Source organism: Peromyscus maniculatus, chromosome 4 (genome assembly GCF_049852395.1).
Source record: "Peromyscus maniculatus bairdii isolate BWxNUB_F1_BW_parent chromosome 4, HU_Pman_BW_mat_3.1, whole genome shotgun sequence".
Classification (NCBI taxonomy): domain Eukaryota; kingdom Metazoa; phylum Chordata; class Mammalia; order Rodentia; family Cricetidae; genus Peromyscus; species Peromyscus maniculatus.
The window spans coordinates 90528503-90544951 of record NC_134855.1 but is presented as its reverse complement, the minus strand read 5'-3'; the positions used below and the strand labels follow the sequence as shown (position 1 = coordinate 90544951).

Sequence of the window (16449 nt, the reverse complement as noted above, 5' to 3'; positions counted from 1 at the left end):
TTTTATTTATCAATCAATCAGAGAAGCACATATTCACAGCATACAGAACGACATCCCACAACAGGACTTTGGTTTCTGTGAAGCATTATCGCATTGACAGAGGGTTTAAAAATGAAAATGCATACAATCTATTCTGATCCTGATTTCCCTTCCCCATCTCCTCCCAGATCCCCCCCACTCCCTACATTCAACTCCACACTTTCACCTTCTTTCTCTCTCTCTTTAGAAAGAAAAAAACAAGAAAATTAAAAACAGAATTTAAAAAAATAAAATAATGAAAAACACAAGAGACATACACCAAAAAAAATCCATAAAACACAAAATTGAAAACCATAACATGCAAGGAAAAGACCAATAAGGTTTTTTTTTTAATGTTCAAACAAAGCAATGTGAGGCAAAAAAATATCTATGAAAATACCATTGAGGTTGTTTTGTGTTGACCATGTACTGCTGGGTAGGAAGCCTTCCCTTAAGCATGGTTTATATGCCCAGTGAGACTCCATTGGAAAAAAAACAAATTTTTCCTTTGCAGATGATTGACCATTGGAGATAGCCTCTTGGTTAGGGATGGGAGATCATGTCTGCTTCACCCTCTTAGTGTTGTGACCCCATCTGGCTTGAACCTGTGCGTGCCTACTGACAGATATTTTTACAATGTGCATTTCTGTGACCCAGCCCTATGGTGAATACATTTTCTTTAGAGTAGCTAAGCTTTTCAGGATACCTGGTTACAGAATCAAATCACATTTATTGTCTCTCATCCTCCAAAACTTGAATGCCAGATTATTTAGAGGTCAGGAAATGACAGTTTCAAGTTCAATTCTATTACTGTCAAAATCACCAGTTTACCCTGGAAGTACCAAAGGCCATGGTGGTTCATGAGATGGAATCAGTCCTAGATTTGGAGCTTTTATTCTGTTTATTCTGTTGCTGAACAGATGATGGAACCTCTCTGACCCTCAATTTTTCCATCCTGACCTTATAAATTTATTGTGAAGAAGTCACTATGAAGTCAATATTCGGTAAATGTTGGTTCATGTCATTGTTGTGGTGTCATAACAGTAGTGATGAGTGTTATGGTATAAACAAAATGCTTCACTGGACAGTGGGAGATCTATGACCATCTTAGTTGTTGACATCAAGTTCTTTGAGAAATACATGATTATTAAAAGTCTGTGACCTCTCTTTCCCTCCTCCCTTTCTTCTGCTTCTCACAGTAGCTGACCCTACTGTTGAGAAGGTCAGCATAGACAAGATTCGATTTTTCCGGGTAGAACGGTCATATGCCGTAAAGTCTGGAAAGTGGTACTTTGAATTTGAAGTTATAACTGGAGGAGACATGCGTGTTGGCTGGGCCAGGCCAGGCTGTCGTCCTGACATTGAACTGGGGGCTGATGACCAAGCCTTTGTGTTTGAAGGCAGCAGGGTGAGTCCATTCAGTAGCCACACTCCATCAAGACAAGTTTACTTTTCTTGAGTTTTCCCTGGAGGCTGGCACTACTGGGTGTCTGGGTCTTAGTCTTCAGAGAGGATAGCTACCACCACTGGATAATAGACACTGAATGAGTATTGCATAGTGATTGCTTCTTTGCTTTTGATCCTGAGAAAGGGGAAGATTATATCCCACACCCTCTCAGTAATCAACTCCACTTCTGCCCTTTCCCCCATGATGGCTGGCTCTGCTCCAGGGGTAACCCACTCAACACTAGGAAGCCAATGTACTGAGATTCTTTTGTATGTGCTAGGAAGAATTGTGTTTACTGTCAAGACTGACTATGAACCAGGAAACTCAGGCCATCTTATCTCATGACCCTTGTGTGTCCCAATTTCGTTCATCTGTAAGATAGACACCTACTCCTGTGGGCTATGTGTGATAGACTCTTTATAGAGATCATCTGCCACTAGAAATTAGGAGATCCAGTTTCTGTGGCAATTTCTCCAGCTTCTGGGATTCTTGGGCTTTCTTTAATCTCTTCTTCTTCTCTAAGACTGTGGTCTTGTTTTGCAGGGTCAGCGTTGGCACCAAGGTAGTGGGTATTTTGGACGAACTTGGCAGCCCGGAGATGTGGTCGGGTGTATGATTAACCTGGATGATGCTTCAATGATCTTCACACTGAATGGGGAGCTGCTGATCACCAACAAAGGCTCTGAACTTGCCTTTGCTGACTATGAGGTTGAGAATGGTAAATCCACCACTAGGGAAACACAGGCGGGCTGCTGGAGCTTCGTAGCACTCTATTAAGAGAACACTATTCTTTTCATATTCAAAACCCCAAGAGAGATGGCCTTCCATCCTTTATGCTGCAGTTTCTGAAGAATCAGACAAATAATGGTGATAGTCAGTGTGTGATTGTAAATATAAATTTTGTAGCGAGGCTAATTCCATGTCCTGTACCCTGCCATTTTAAGATTCCCCAGGTTTGCTTTTAGTGCAATGGAAATGCTAATTGTGTATGGTGGAATGTCCTTGGCAGGAGAGAAAGAAAAATCAGTGGATTAAAGAGTTATCCTTTTATTCTGATTTGAATTGTCATTCTGCATGTTTGTGTAATTGAACTTGATGCTTTGATGAGAACCATTGGAACACAAAAGCTAGATTTAGCTGTTCCCTTGAATGAAATATAATTGATTTTGAAATTCAAACACACTGGGAAACCAAAGCAGAGTTGTACTTACTATTGGCCATAGATGGAGGACAATCAGGGCAATGCTTGCAGCGACACAAAGGAGCAGTTAGCGCTTATTATTTTTCTGTCTGCATGACCATACAAGATAGACACAGATTGTTGGCATTTGAAGAAAGAGCGCCGGACTACAAACTGGCAGAGCTGCTCCTTTTAAACTGTGCAACTCCTGTGGAGACTGCTTGACTGCTCTGGGCTTCAGATTCTTCATCTATCAGTGTAAGAGGATAGAAATAAATTCCATTGTTCTTCCCAGATTTGAAATTCTGACAGTAACATAACACAGCTGCATGCTCATCCCTGTGCTGTGTGTGTGCTGCACTTAGCATCATAATTTCAGATAGGAAGGATGCTCTTCTGAGTCTGGAGACAAGAGCCCTCATCCTACACCTGCCTACTTGTGACATCTCAACCTCTGTGAGCCTCAATTCCCCCTCTGTAAATGATTAGAACTACTTTTAGCCAGAATTTCTGAGAGGTTATGAACATAAAGAGTCTGTCTAAAAGACACTAGAGAGATGTAACTGCATGAGCAAGAGAATAAAAATATATAAAGACGTGTTCACATGATAGAAATGTTCATTACTTACAGAGGGTTTTAGTTTTATGAAAACATACTTTTTACAGGCACCTGTTGTCTGCAATGTGCATGCCCAGCTGAACCACTCAAGAGGTTTCCAGGAGTCTAGTATTTGGGGAATTAGAAAGGTTGCAGCTGAATCTGTTTTCTTAGAGAAAAGGAATCACTAAATGCAGATGGGGGTCATAATTTAGTGCCTTTTAACAGGTTTAAGATTCATTTTGAAGAATGTCCTGATTGGAGAGTTGAGTGGGAAGATGTGTATTGCCAGCAGATGGAATGGCAACTGTGTGGCTTTGGATGCAAATGAAAGAGACACAGCAGAGGATATCAATGCAGTGTAGGGAGTCATCCCAGGGTCCCAGCATGTGCAGTGCTGTATCCCTGAGTTCTGGAAGAGAATGAAGGATTAGACAATCCAGGTGTTTCCCCCAAGGAAAATAGGAAGAGTCCATAGACCAACATTTTTCCCTGACTTTATTGCTGTGTGACCTATAAGGGGATTATGTATCTACTGCCTTTGATTCATTAAGAAAGATGAGAATCTTGTCTGACTTGCAGTGTTGAGAACTTTGTGAAGTTTGAATAGCTTTGCATTAAATATAAAGTCTTGATATTCAAGGTATATCCCACCTTATTAAAAATGCAGAATCTCAGTCCCACAGCAGAATCAAAATCTGCATCCTTCCCAGAGGCTCTGGCGATGTGCATATATATACCTTACATTCTGAGAAACAGTAGTCTAACACAGGAGCAAAGGCAAATGGTGGCCATGCAGAAGAGCTCCTTTCTAATTGTGGAGTAAGATGAAAATAGGGAAAGGTGACTAATAATGCAGAACATGAGTTATAAACAGCAAGTGACTAATGCAGAGTGAAAAAAAATCTCACAGAAGTGGCATCTGAATTGAATGTTGAATAAAGAATCCAGAATGAGTAAGTCAAAGGAGAAATGTAACCCCATTAAGATGCAAGGAGGCTAGTGTTGTAGCAGCAGGAAGCCTCAGGAAGTGGTGGGACAGTAAGAAGGTAGAGATTTATATATGGGATGGATAAATGATAGAGCTGGCAAGGTAGATTCGGTGTAGATTGTGGCCTTACATGCCAAGACCCAGTCTTCTCATCCAAGAAATTCGTGTCTAACCTGAGCTGAGCATTCACCTTGTGAAATGGGCATACTACAGTGTTTGAGCAGAGAGATGCTGTCAAAGAGAACTGTTTGAGAGTAGCTCAGCTTTCAAAGATCATCTGTGCTGTGATGAAAGAGATGCCTTTTTTGTGCAGGGACATGATCTGACCTTCAGAATAACAAATTCTATTCTTAGGACGCTGTCTGATAATAGACTTGTACTGTAATATGTTTGTGCATTATACTGTAGTATTGTATCTGCTTTAATAATACAGAGACAAGATAATTGGAAGGCTCTTTCAGCTCTGTGATAGCACAGGAGTGGGCAGAAGGATGGTTGAAAGGAAGCTGATGTGTTGTTCTTTAATAACAACAGCCCAGAGGCCAGTGATAATCATACCACATCTCTTTGTTCAGTACAAAATGTAGAACAAGGCAGCAAATCTTGCCTTGACTTTTAAGAGAACCATCTGTTGGAACTAAACATCATGTTTTATAATCACCTTAAGGTACAATCCCCTATGTACTGGTACTCTTCAGGTCACCAGTGTGTCATCCTAGATCCAAGATCCTCAGTAGGGATTATTTGGTCTTCTGTAGAAGAGTGAGGACAACCATTGTAGGAAGTACCTTCTCCTTTGTCTCAGAAGAGTTATGCAGTCATTGTTGTCTCTATCCTCTTCTGCATCACAAATAGTAAGCTCTTATCTGTTTCATTGTCTCCTGGTCAGTCCCTGGCCTAGACCATCATAGCTCTTGCTATTGTCACAGCTCATGTATCTGGAAGCTTAGAAGCTTCCAGAGTAGAAGCTTTGCCGTTAGGCTTCACATTTCCTTCACTTAAAGCAAAGAGGGAGAAAATCTGAAGACCCTGCCAGACCTTGGGATGAGACAGCTGGAATAGGCTTTGGTGTGTGCAGTCCCCTGAGGAACATCCTGTCTCTTGTTGCAGCTTTGGAGTTTACAGGGAGAGCCTTTTGTGCTGTTCCTACCCATTGGTCTAAGTAAAAAAGATCCCAGGACTCTGCTAACAACTAAAGTTAGAAAATAAAACTTATTGAGTGGAAATGCCCCTGCCATCTGTGCCCTTGTGTGAAAGGATCCTGTTAATATCATTCTCTCTCTAGATGGTGCTGTGCTCAGAAACTTGATGTGGCATAGAAGGTCGCCTCTTGTGTCCTGAACATTCTATGCAGTCATCACAGGGTTGTCTCTAAATTCCATCTTGAGGCTTAGCAGTAAATAAAAAGAATAAAAGCATGTGCCATGGTTGACATTTAGAGTGATACCCCAAGAATGGCCCAGGGTCCTCTAACCACCTCTCTGCAAGAGCTGTTTCTGCCCTACCACTAGTGATGCTCCTCATGTCTGTCTGCAGATTGAAATGAATGGCAATCAATCACCATTTGGATTTTCCAGACAATTGTTTCTTTCCAACCACCAACCACTGTCAGGAGTGATGGTCATGAGCGATTATGGGTTGTAACGCAATTATAGCTTATAGCAATTGATAATTCAGGTGTCAACCCACCAGAGGAATTATTCTCGATGGGATAATCTATTGAGCAAGGCTTATAGATCACTGAGTCTGAAAACTGTTGCCTTCATCTATAATTTCACTTGTGTAAGAATAGTTATGATATCTCCCCATTACCATGCATTTTCATGTAATGTGTATATGTAATCTCATGATTGCATCTCAATCTTTGGGTACATACATTTGTGGGTTATTGGTGAAATTATTAAGGCCACTCCATGTAGTTAAAAGGAGATTTATTTAATGGCTTTTAACTTACAAATTAAGGGATAGGTAGGTCGCGGGGTCTGGGGAAGGTGTATCGCAGCCCAGTGGTGTTCTCTGGAGCTCTGCTCAGTCCACCTCCACAATTCAGGGTCATGGAACAGAGAGAGCGCTGGCCCATCCAGGTCTCGGGTCTCCAGGCACCTCCCTTGGCCCCACCTTGTAGGTGTGACAGTTGCCGAAGTCTCAATGGGGGTTGGAACTTCCAGATCAAAGCTAGAATGGGTACCCACTACAGTGGGTGGTCAGGAAGATGACTTCTCACTGAGCTATACAATTTTGATATATGGACAATATGCTAGGATATGCTCCATGGTTGGATCTGTTGTTTCACAAAGACTGTAGACACTTAAAAGCCTACCTTGTTCCTTTAACTCAGACTAACACAAGAAAATAACAATTTCTCCTCAGTCTAAGACTAACTGCACAAATTTTGCTCATTTTTACCTTAGAGCAAGTTCAAACTAGACTAAAGGCCTTTGTAAATAGATCATAAGTTTAAAACTTTACAATTATGCACAAGGTCAGAGCTGCAGGTGTCTAACCAAGGTTATGTATATAAAGTTCCCTAAGAAAAGCATGCCAGTTCTTCACTTGCCACATCTGCTGATAAAGACCTATGTCTCAGAGTTTGTCACACTGGGCACTGTGTCCCCTCCCTGAAACCTTGAAACCTTGTGTTGCCGTGGTAAATGGCTCGGCATCTTATTGCTTACCCTAGGAATGTCCTTTTGACCAATAAGAGATAACTCTTGTAATTCTTTATTGCTTCAAGCCTCCTGTAAAAAGAGGTTTTTGGGGCTAGATGGGTAGAAGCAGGAGGATTAAAACAGAGAATTAGAGCTAAGAAATTATATACGATTAGGACAAGAAAAGTAGAAGAATAAAGAGACATGTTTGGAACAGCATGTGTGTGAGAGAGTTTGCCCTCAGATACCCTAAGTTCCTTTCACTTCCTGTAGCAGCTAATCTGAACCCTGAAGATAGTTTTCAGAGCTGGCCTCTGAGGCTATTGATAAACCATCAACCACATGAGATTTAAAACGAAACAAAACAAAACAAAAAACACCCCCTCTTAATCACAAAACTAGTATGAGATACCATGCATATAATACCAAATTTACCAGAACCTAGGATCCTCTGAAAATTTTAAGTTCATGCTTTCTTCTTGCTCTCATAGGATGGCAGTTCTATATACATGGTTTGATTTAATTCCATTTGCATACAATCTTGAACCTCTTCAAAGTTGTCTGCATAGTTATATCTTTTTGCTGAGTGTAAGGAAGGGGCAGAGGAAGATGGCATTTTTACTCCTTTTATTTATCTTCTTCCTATATCGCCAGTCTCATTTAGGCTACAGGTTAGTTGGTTGTGTATGTAGTGACTGTCCTAGTTTGTGACAATAAAATCTATGCTAATGGTAATGTCATATGGCCTTGCCAAGTGGGTCCTGTTATTCATATAAACTTCAGAGACTCATGTGGATCCCTGATCCCTGTGTACAGGTAGACCTGTTCCTCTAAGGGAACTGTATGTCTTCAACAGCCTAATCAAGAGGCAAAATGGTAAACTATATGACTCAGCAGCATTTGCAGAAGGAAGGAAGATCTAGCCACAAAGCAAATTAGTTTAGAGTAGACTTGGAAAACATCTACCCTGGCTTCCACCTTTGATGTTTGCTCTGGAGTTCTATTCAGACCACAAGTGTCTACATAACCATGCTACAGTTTGCCTAGTAAAAGTGAGCAAGTTACTTAATTCTCTAAATCCTGGTTCTTCATCTGTAAAATGAGCATAAAGACATAAATCTGTAGAGTGTTCAGCCCAGCATTCAGAAAGCAATTGACAATTACTTGCTGTTGTAGTTTATTGCATTATTGTTGCCCCTCCCCCTTGTCTATCATGCAGAATTATAAAGTTACATGAAATATTCATGCATTGAGTTGAAAAGTCCCAAGACAGTGAGATGGTTAGCTAGACCTGGTTGGATAGATGGAAAGAGTTGAGTGAATGTGGCCAGCTATCAAATCTACTTCTCCAAAAGAAAGAGCTTCATCTTTCTTCTATGACTTCCTAGGTGTCCTTTGCCTGATTCAAGCCTTAGTGTTATCTTCTCTTCTACTGTATCACTGAGCTTCTGTAGCTCTACCCACTTAGCCCTCCAGGGGTCCCCAACACTTACCTCCCATTGCTCTAGCATCTGTGACTTCTATTGCTTTTATATTTCTTCTACTGTGTTCAGCCTTCCCCAGAAGAGAGGGCTCCAGCCCACAGGGACAGTTACTCCATTCTATGACGTGATGTACTCTACCCTGGGACATACTGCCAATTAAATCCAGGGCATTCATCCCTGTACCATCTATCTACTTCTATCATACTGACTGGTAGCTGAATTGTGACTCAGAGGGTATGAGATCATATCATACTGGTAGTCCTCCTCATGACCTTGGTCAAGTCTGTCAGTGCCTTAATTCTTCAGTTTCATCCTAGTTGATTACTATCTATTAATAATAATGAAAAACCCAAGTTCCTTGGAGGGGGGAAGACTCAAAGCAAATAATACTTCTCTCAATTTCATTTGTCAGTGGGTCTGTCTCAAGGCTAAGTCATCTTTTTGCTGCTTCCCACCCAGAATTTTACACCTGCTGAGTGTCTATCCCACAATTCTATGAAAGAGGAAAGGAGAAGAAAGATTCTTAAAGTTTCCTGGTCTCTGTTCACATCAAGCTTGGAGTGTTTAATATCTGGGCTCTAAGATAAAAGCACCATAGTATTGCATTTCTGACTTGAATTAACCCTTTATCAGAATGACTGAAATACTGTCTTGGGAGAAAGGTGGTTTACATAAAAAAACATTCACTCTCTTAAATTCCATTCCCTGTAATTAGCTCTTTGAGAAGGGAGTAGTTCCTCTTCATCCCCAAAGTCTAGTTACAACATGTATCAGAGCTCCCTGTCCCACTGAGGAACTAGGAATGTTTTCTGGTAATCTTTGTTCTACCCTGTAGTCAGATTTCCAGGTAACTTGTTTTTAAGTAGCAAGCATAGCATTGCTAGGGTAGCTTCTGATTTAGTCTACTGTCTCTCTGGAGTGACAGGGCCAGAGATCTGGCCCCAATGTTTGGTGGCCACCAGAGGACTCCATCATTCTGCTAGGAGGACATTAATGTTCTCTAGTTTTAACAATGGTACTAAACACGTCTTTATCCTAAATATGTTCATATTTCCTAATACCACCAACTAGTATGCAGTGCTCAGTTCATCTATGTGAACACCATGGCTTATCTGGTGAAAGTGCCTGTATATAATAAGAATGCCATGGCTTAGATGACAATATGTAAGTACTTACTCTACAAAGAATGCAGTTTGCCCTTGGGATATATGAACAATATAAAAAGTTCTTATTGTTTGACATAATGTCTCAAAATTGCCCTTTTTTTCCCAGAAAAGATGAAAATGTCTTCCTGAAACACATTATTTCACACACTAAAAAATATTAATAGTAAAACCACTTCTCCTAGGAGTGGCGCCAGTTTTCTTTGTAGAGAACCCCAGTGCCTGCACGAGGCATCAGCCTCAGAGATGTTCCTTCCCTTCCTGGCCCCCTCTGCAGCTTCAGCTGTCTTCCAGCCGCCTGCCTCCCACATCCTCCCAGATCCAAGATAATTAGTGCTTTCCCTACTTTCCTGATTTGTTGGTCTACAATTATGATTTATAAATAGCCCACAAACAAGAAAGCCAGACAATCTGAACTTCTGCTTTGGTCTGTTGTGAATGTTTAAGTATGATCAGGTCATAGGAGTGAGCTCGGGGAGATGATAGTAGTGGTGGGATAGAAAGGTCGCAATGTGTCTGGTGTAGCTCGGCTCTCGTGTTCCTCCTCAAGTGAGGAGGACAGTAGACATGGGGGTGGAAGCTTATAAACTAGCAGCAATATAGCCTGAGTAGTCAACACTCTCAAAACACAAAGGACTGTTGACCTCTCATTCACTGATGAGCCGTCTGAGGCCCAGAACAGTTGAATAATTCGCCCTGCACTTCATTTTTATTGTTGAATTCTGTTCTTTGACAGTGTTGTGTAGGTGCATGTATCCTGACTACACGTCCCACGCAGCCCTCTTTTTTCTCCCTGCAGTCCTTGTCAGTGACCTCTCATCCCTTAGAGTTCCTTGCCCAGATTCTTAACTTTTGGGTTGATTTTGTGACCCATTTAATTTAACTAGGGCCATCTGTGTGACCTCTAGATTGGAACTATCATTGGAACTCATGGGGTTGCCAATAAGAACACAACTAAGGGTATAACTACCACTGTTACTGAATCTATCAAGAGCTAATAGTTATTAGTGAGGGGCAAAGCCCCTTGAGTCCCACCTCCATCCATGCCTGACTGTTGATAGGCCTATTCTTGTGAAGATTCCATGTAGACATCCACACTACCGATGACTTCATAATTAACAGTGGCTGTGTCTTGCCCAGAGGATGTCATATCACAGTCCTGCTCTCTGTCTTCTAGCTCTTTCTACTGCTGCTTCCAGAATGCTTTCAGAGGGAACAGTATGAATGATAGATGTCTTGTTTAGGGCTGAGCACTCTCCTACCACTTATTCTCCACACTTTGGGCATTCACCAACATTCTTTGGAAAGAGAGACTTCTCTGTTGAAGCATGACTGTAACGCTTCTCCCTGGGAATAAATACATGTTTAGAAGGCAGCTTGACACTATATCAGTGCAGCTCAACAACAGCATCTAATTACCCTACTTGAACCTAAAAGCTGTTCTTCCATGGGCCATGCATGTATTTTTAACCAGGTTTATAGTATGTATCATGGGTTCCCTGCAATGGGGGCAGGCCTCAAATCCAATCATAAAACACTTGTTTAGCCCCATAAGAGTAGTATCAATAGATACACTGTCATTTTTTAAATTAACTGCAGCATGTGTACTTAAGATACAAAGTTACTGTAGTAAAGAATTTAACATATTTGTTATCTCACATGGTTGATCATTTTCTTGGTTTTATTTGGTTTTTGTTTTGTTTTGTTTTGCTTTATGTCTATTTTGTTTTTAGTTGTGTTTTTATTTTCTAAGATACGGTCTCACTGTGTAGTCTGGCCTGGCCTCAAACTCCCTGTGTAAATACACTGGTCTAGATCTTTGGATCTTCCTGCCTTGGCTCCCAATGGCTGGGATTACAGGTATGCCCTACCAGACACTATGTCTTCATTGTTCTTACAAAGTTGGTTTGTTTCTATTTATTTTACATGGATGGATATTTTGACTACATGAATTTTGTGAACAACTTGCATGCCCTGTGCTGGCAGAGGCTGGAAGAGGGCTTTGGGTACCCAGGGACTGGAATGGTTGTAAACTTCCATGTAGATGCTGGAAATCAAACCTGGTTTCTCTGGAAGAGCATTCAGTGCTCTTAACTGTTCAACCATCCTTCCAGGCCCTAAGATCAGTTTTAAATAAGGCATAGATAATAGATTTCACCTTTTTCAAATTTGTTTTACTCTTTCATCTTAAGAACACTCGTAGCTGCATGATTTTTTTCACAAATCAATTTGAAGAAAATTCACCTTTCTCTCCAATATACTAAGGGCAGTGTTGTGTCCAGGCAGCTTCCTGTTGTTGATTTTGTGTGCCAAAAAGACAGGCAAGAGTTGTTTTCCTGGAGCTCCCAATCTGAACAGGAAGTACAGCCTCTCCACAGCTTCCTCCAATGGTACCTCCGCACTGAAGCCACAATCTTTATTCTGCAGGTTTTGTGCCCATTTGCTCTCTGGGGCTGTCGCAGATTGGCCGCATGAATCTTGGGACAGATGCCAGCACCTTCAAATTTTATACCATGTGTGGCCTCCAGGAGGGCTTCGAGCCTTTTGCAGTAAATATGAACCGAGATGTTGCAGTGTGGTTCAGCAAGCGCCTCCCAACGTTTGTGAATGTGCCGAAGGATCATCCCCACATAGAGGTAGCCTTACACCATGGGTGGGCGAGTGGGCCAAGGCATTAAGTTTTCACAAAGCCTGCTGTCAACAGGAAATGGTTACCTAAGTCCCCACCCTGGCTGCCTACCAATCACCTCCTCAGGTCTTCATAGCAACAGTTGCAGACCCTTTAACTTACAACATCCCACAAGAGCTAATAGCCTTGTACACAATTTTCCAGACTGCTTCCCAGGCTAGGTCACCAGATTTTTTGCCAGTATTCCTACAGGGGCATTGCCATGGTAGTTCAGTGTCCAGAGACTTAAAACATTGTTTTCTTCACAAAGTTGAACAATTCTACTTGGCATTATATATGATAAAACTGTGTGTTCCTCCATGTGTATAACTTACCTTTGCAGCCTTATTTATATTGGTGCTATTACTAGCATTTAAGCTGAAGTGGGAGACTTTATTATGGCGCTTCCACCTTTAAGGAAAGCAGAGTGCTAAAGAGTGTAAGAAGCCAAGTTTGGGTTCTGGATCTGTTTTGATGAGACACACCATGATTTTCACGTAATGGACATGGGGGGGGGAATGCTTTCAAATAAAGCAGCTGCATTGCAGTGTTACTTGGGATCAAGACAGTGGTTTGCTTCCAACTGACTCTAAGCCCCTCACCTCACCTTCTAGAAGGTCTGAACCTGGCAAGCCCCAGCTCTTAATTGCTCCTCCCCCATTGACCCTCACATTTTGAGGTAGATTGTATTTCTCTGGTTGCAGGATAACCATTATTTTAGAAGTGTGGTTCTGAATCCTGGAAGTCTCACACACCTTTGGCAAACTAATAGACTCTAAACTGGAAAAATAGAAGGTCTGATAGAAAGTGAGTTAGAAGGCACTTGTAAGTTTAGTGCCAGGGAGGCAAAATCAGCCAGATCTTTGGCGCTTTTTAGCCAGCTAGCCCAGCCCAGCCTAGTTACTGAACTCCAGGGTAAAGAGAGAACCTGTCTCTCAAGACTAATTGTTGGCCTCCACACACAGGTCCATACATGTTCTTGTGCTTACATACACACATGTGCACCCATATGAACACACACACACATACACATGTAAATTATTAATATTGCAGGTTACCACTCTGCAGTAACTGTAGTCCAACACCATGAATTGTCTCAGGATTTAGAGCAGGCTCAGGACACCTCAACTCTAGGGCTGGGACTCCAGCACTGTTGGAAACCTATGGGGTAAAAGTACCCTCTGAGAGAGCTTGTGTGGTTCTTCCTGAGTTTGGGGTTTTCTGGTCCCTTTCTGTAAGATGTTCTAATGATGCCCACTGACAATGGAAATCTTTGGAAAGATTTTCTTTCTACCACTTACCCCCCAATTTAGAAGGTAAACATTATGAGGACACCACACTATATCACCCAGACAGCCTTACCTCTCTCCAGTGTTTGTTCTCCATCCTTGGTCTTGTAGTGAACTTATGGATGTGTTTTACTTCACTAATTTCTCCAGCCAGAGAAGTTTCAACTCCAGAGCCGGTTTCCTATCAGACAAAGCCCACCTCTTGAATAGCATAGTTTACTTTATTGCTGGTGATATCCATAGTTTGCAGAATGTCTTGTTCTATGTTAGGTCGGTGAGAGACAGGAACAGGGTCAAGGTCACACCCTCCTATATATCAGGTTAAGGACTCATGGTGATGTTCCCAGGTTGTGAGGATTGACGGCACCATGGACAGCCCCCCATGCCTCAAGGTGACCCACAAGACATTCGGCACACAGAACAGCAATGCCAACATGATCTACTGCCGCCTGAGCATGCCCATCGAATGCCACTCCTCTTTCAGCCACAGCCCCTGTCTAGACAGTGAAGCCTTCCAGAAAAGGTGAGGGTGTGGGACAGTCCTGTAATTCTCAGAGGTACCAACTGTTTCTGTTTATTTTGTACTTAACCACAACGTAAGAAGTGAGTTTACAGTGGCCTCTCTGCTTTCAGTCAGGTAAAGAAATGAGGATGTAAATGGCTGGGGAGATAATTCTGTCTGTGAAGTGTTTGCTGCACAGCATAGAGACCTGTGTTGGGTCTCCAGAACCATGTTTGTTTGTTTGTTTTTAAGAAAGATATTGTGACATATACCTGACCTCCCAGTGCTAGAGAGCAGAAACAGGTAGATCTCAGGTGCTCACTGGACAGGCAAACTCTCAAAAACAAAGTAGATGGAGGCTGGGAAACAGCCCCTGAGGTTGATCTCTAGCCTCCGTCCTCATGTACATACACATGCATATGTGCCTATACATATATGTGCATATATACATCTATGTGCCCCTGCATGCATGCACAAATTTGTACCTGCACACATGCACACACAAAGAAATGACTATATATGTGTATGTGAGTTCATGCAAGGGCATGTGTATATGGAGGTGCACACAAAATTATGAAGCCCATGCAGCTAAACAGAGCAACATCTGGAGAGGATGTTTCTGCTTTCCTTGGAATCTCTGAGCTTGGACCTCTTTGTGTTCATAATTCTTGGAGTTTGAGAGCAAAAAGACTGCTTCTGTGTGAAATGAGAAATTTCCAGAGGCCAATTGCCGTCTTTGCCTAGCTATGGGCATTTCCCAACCTTGCCTCTGTGTGCCTCTTGAGTAATGTGATTTCTTCCCTCCTGATGAGGAATGGATTCCTTGCTGTCTTTCTTTCCTTTGATGTCTATTTTTAATCGCTGGTGTGTGCCTACTGTCTAAGCTGTCTCGTCCAAATCTCTCGTAGCAGTTCACTATCCACCAAGGTTTTGAATAAGCACAGCTGCTTGAGGGAGCATAGGAATCCATTCAGAGGCATCTCTACCTGTGTTATTACAGCGCCCCCATCCTCCTCCACAGTAACTTACAACCTGCAGCAGGGGGATGCTGGAAGTCATAGTACTGCCTGTGGCAGCAGCTTACAAATGAGCAACTCCCAAGACCAATTACAGTCACTTGTGTATAGAAAACAGCCAGTTTCCTAAACCTGCCTTGATCGTTAAAGGTAGATCAATTGCCTGTCAGAACTGTGGGGTTCTCTACACAACTGAATAGCTAAAATGTGGATTATCTCCCCCTAGGAAACAGATGCAAGAAATACTCTCTCACACAACAACAGTAAGTAAATATGCTCAATTATGGCTTTAATTATTTGATCTGCTCCTCCTGGTACTATACCCCACACAGTAAAGATTTGTCTAGAGATCTTCTTTAATTGTCAATTACTCTGTCTCATAATATACATTTGGATGCTTCCAGAACATTTCTATGGTGTTTGTCGAGTAAGGGAAAGAAAGCAGAGCTCAACCTGGAGCTCCTAATTGGGCATCATGTGTCCTTGTTACCCATTTGCCACCAGGGACCCATCACTGCCTTTCTGATTGAAAGAAACATGAGTTGGAAGAGTCCCAATTAAATCCTTTTGTTTGCTCTTTTGTGTCAACTTCTATGAGTCGGTTCCCTGGTGTCTCTGTTCGGTGCCAGGAACAATCTTGCAAGCAATCAAAGAAGAGGCAGGAAGGCAGCCCAGAGGATAGAAGCTACTTCAGGTTCCTTTCCTCAGTGACAGTAGTCAGGGGAAAATGCTTCCTAGTTTCCTTCTTCCAATCTTCCTCAGCACCTGATGTCCATGGGAGAAATACAAGCCGCCCCTTCTGTAAAGTTCCCCTTGAGTTCATAAACTAAACAATACCAAAACCAAGATTCTTGCTGCAGGAAATCATGCCCCTGCTATTGTGGGCACTATGACCCAGAACATTATGTATATTCCCATTTAATCTCCATTAAATTGACTTAATCACAACCCCTGTGAGTTACATGATACTGTGTACAGAGACAAAAGACTTACCCAAGCTCACACAATAATAATCAGTTGTGCCAAAGATTCAAGCCTAGGGTTTTTCTGACTATGTTTTTTTTTTTTGGCTTAGTCAAGAAAAATTTGGCATAGTATGAATAAGTAAACCTACTCAGTGTCATAAAGAAAGGAATGAAGTGGTCACCTTCCTTGGTGCCATAGCTATTACTATAATGTGGTGATAAGCCTCACAGATTGTATGATCCTCATTGGGAATTTTTATCCTCACCACTGCCTATGGTTGGCATAAAGGCCACATAGAGTGGGTTGGTGGCTGGGACATAAGTATTTTCTTTTTCAGCTTCTTTCTCGAGACATTGCATAAACCAAAGCCTTTCCTGAGTCTAGAGTGCAGCATGGTATAGCTCCTCAACAGTGTGTTGCTTTAGCCAGACATGGTGACATAGACTCAGAAAGGAGGGACACCACAAGTTCAAGGCCAG

At 42.0% G+C, this 16449-nt stretch overlaps 1 protein-coding gene across 1 annotated transcript in view; it reads left to right on the top strand.

Moving 5' to 3' along the window:
- The window catches only part of Ryr3 (ryanodine receptor 3), a 535270-nt gene that overhangs the window by 311387 nt on the left and 207434 nt on the right, over positions 1-16449 (top strand). Inside the window, exons 26-30 of the mRNA XM_076570297.1 lie at positions 1218-1426; positions 2009-2183; positions 11957-12165; positions 13834-14009; positions 15231-15267. Coding sequence (XP_076426412.1) covers positions 1218-1426; positions 2009-2183; positions 11957-12165; positions 13834-14009; positions 15231-15267 — 806 coding nt within the window. The remainder of the gene's footprint in view (positions 1-1217; positions 1427-2008; positions 2184-11956; positions 12166-13833; positions 14010-15230; positions 15268-16449) is intronic.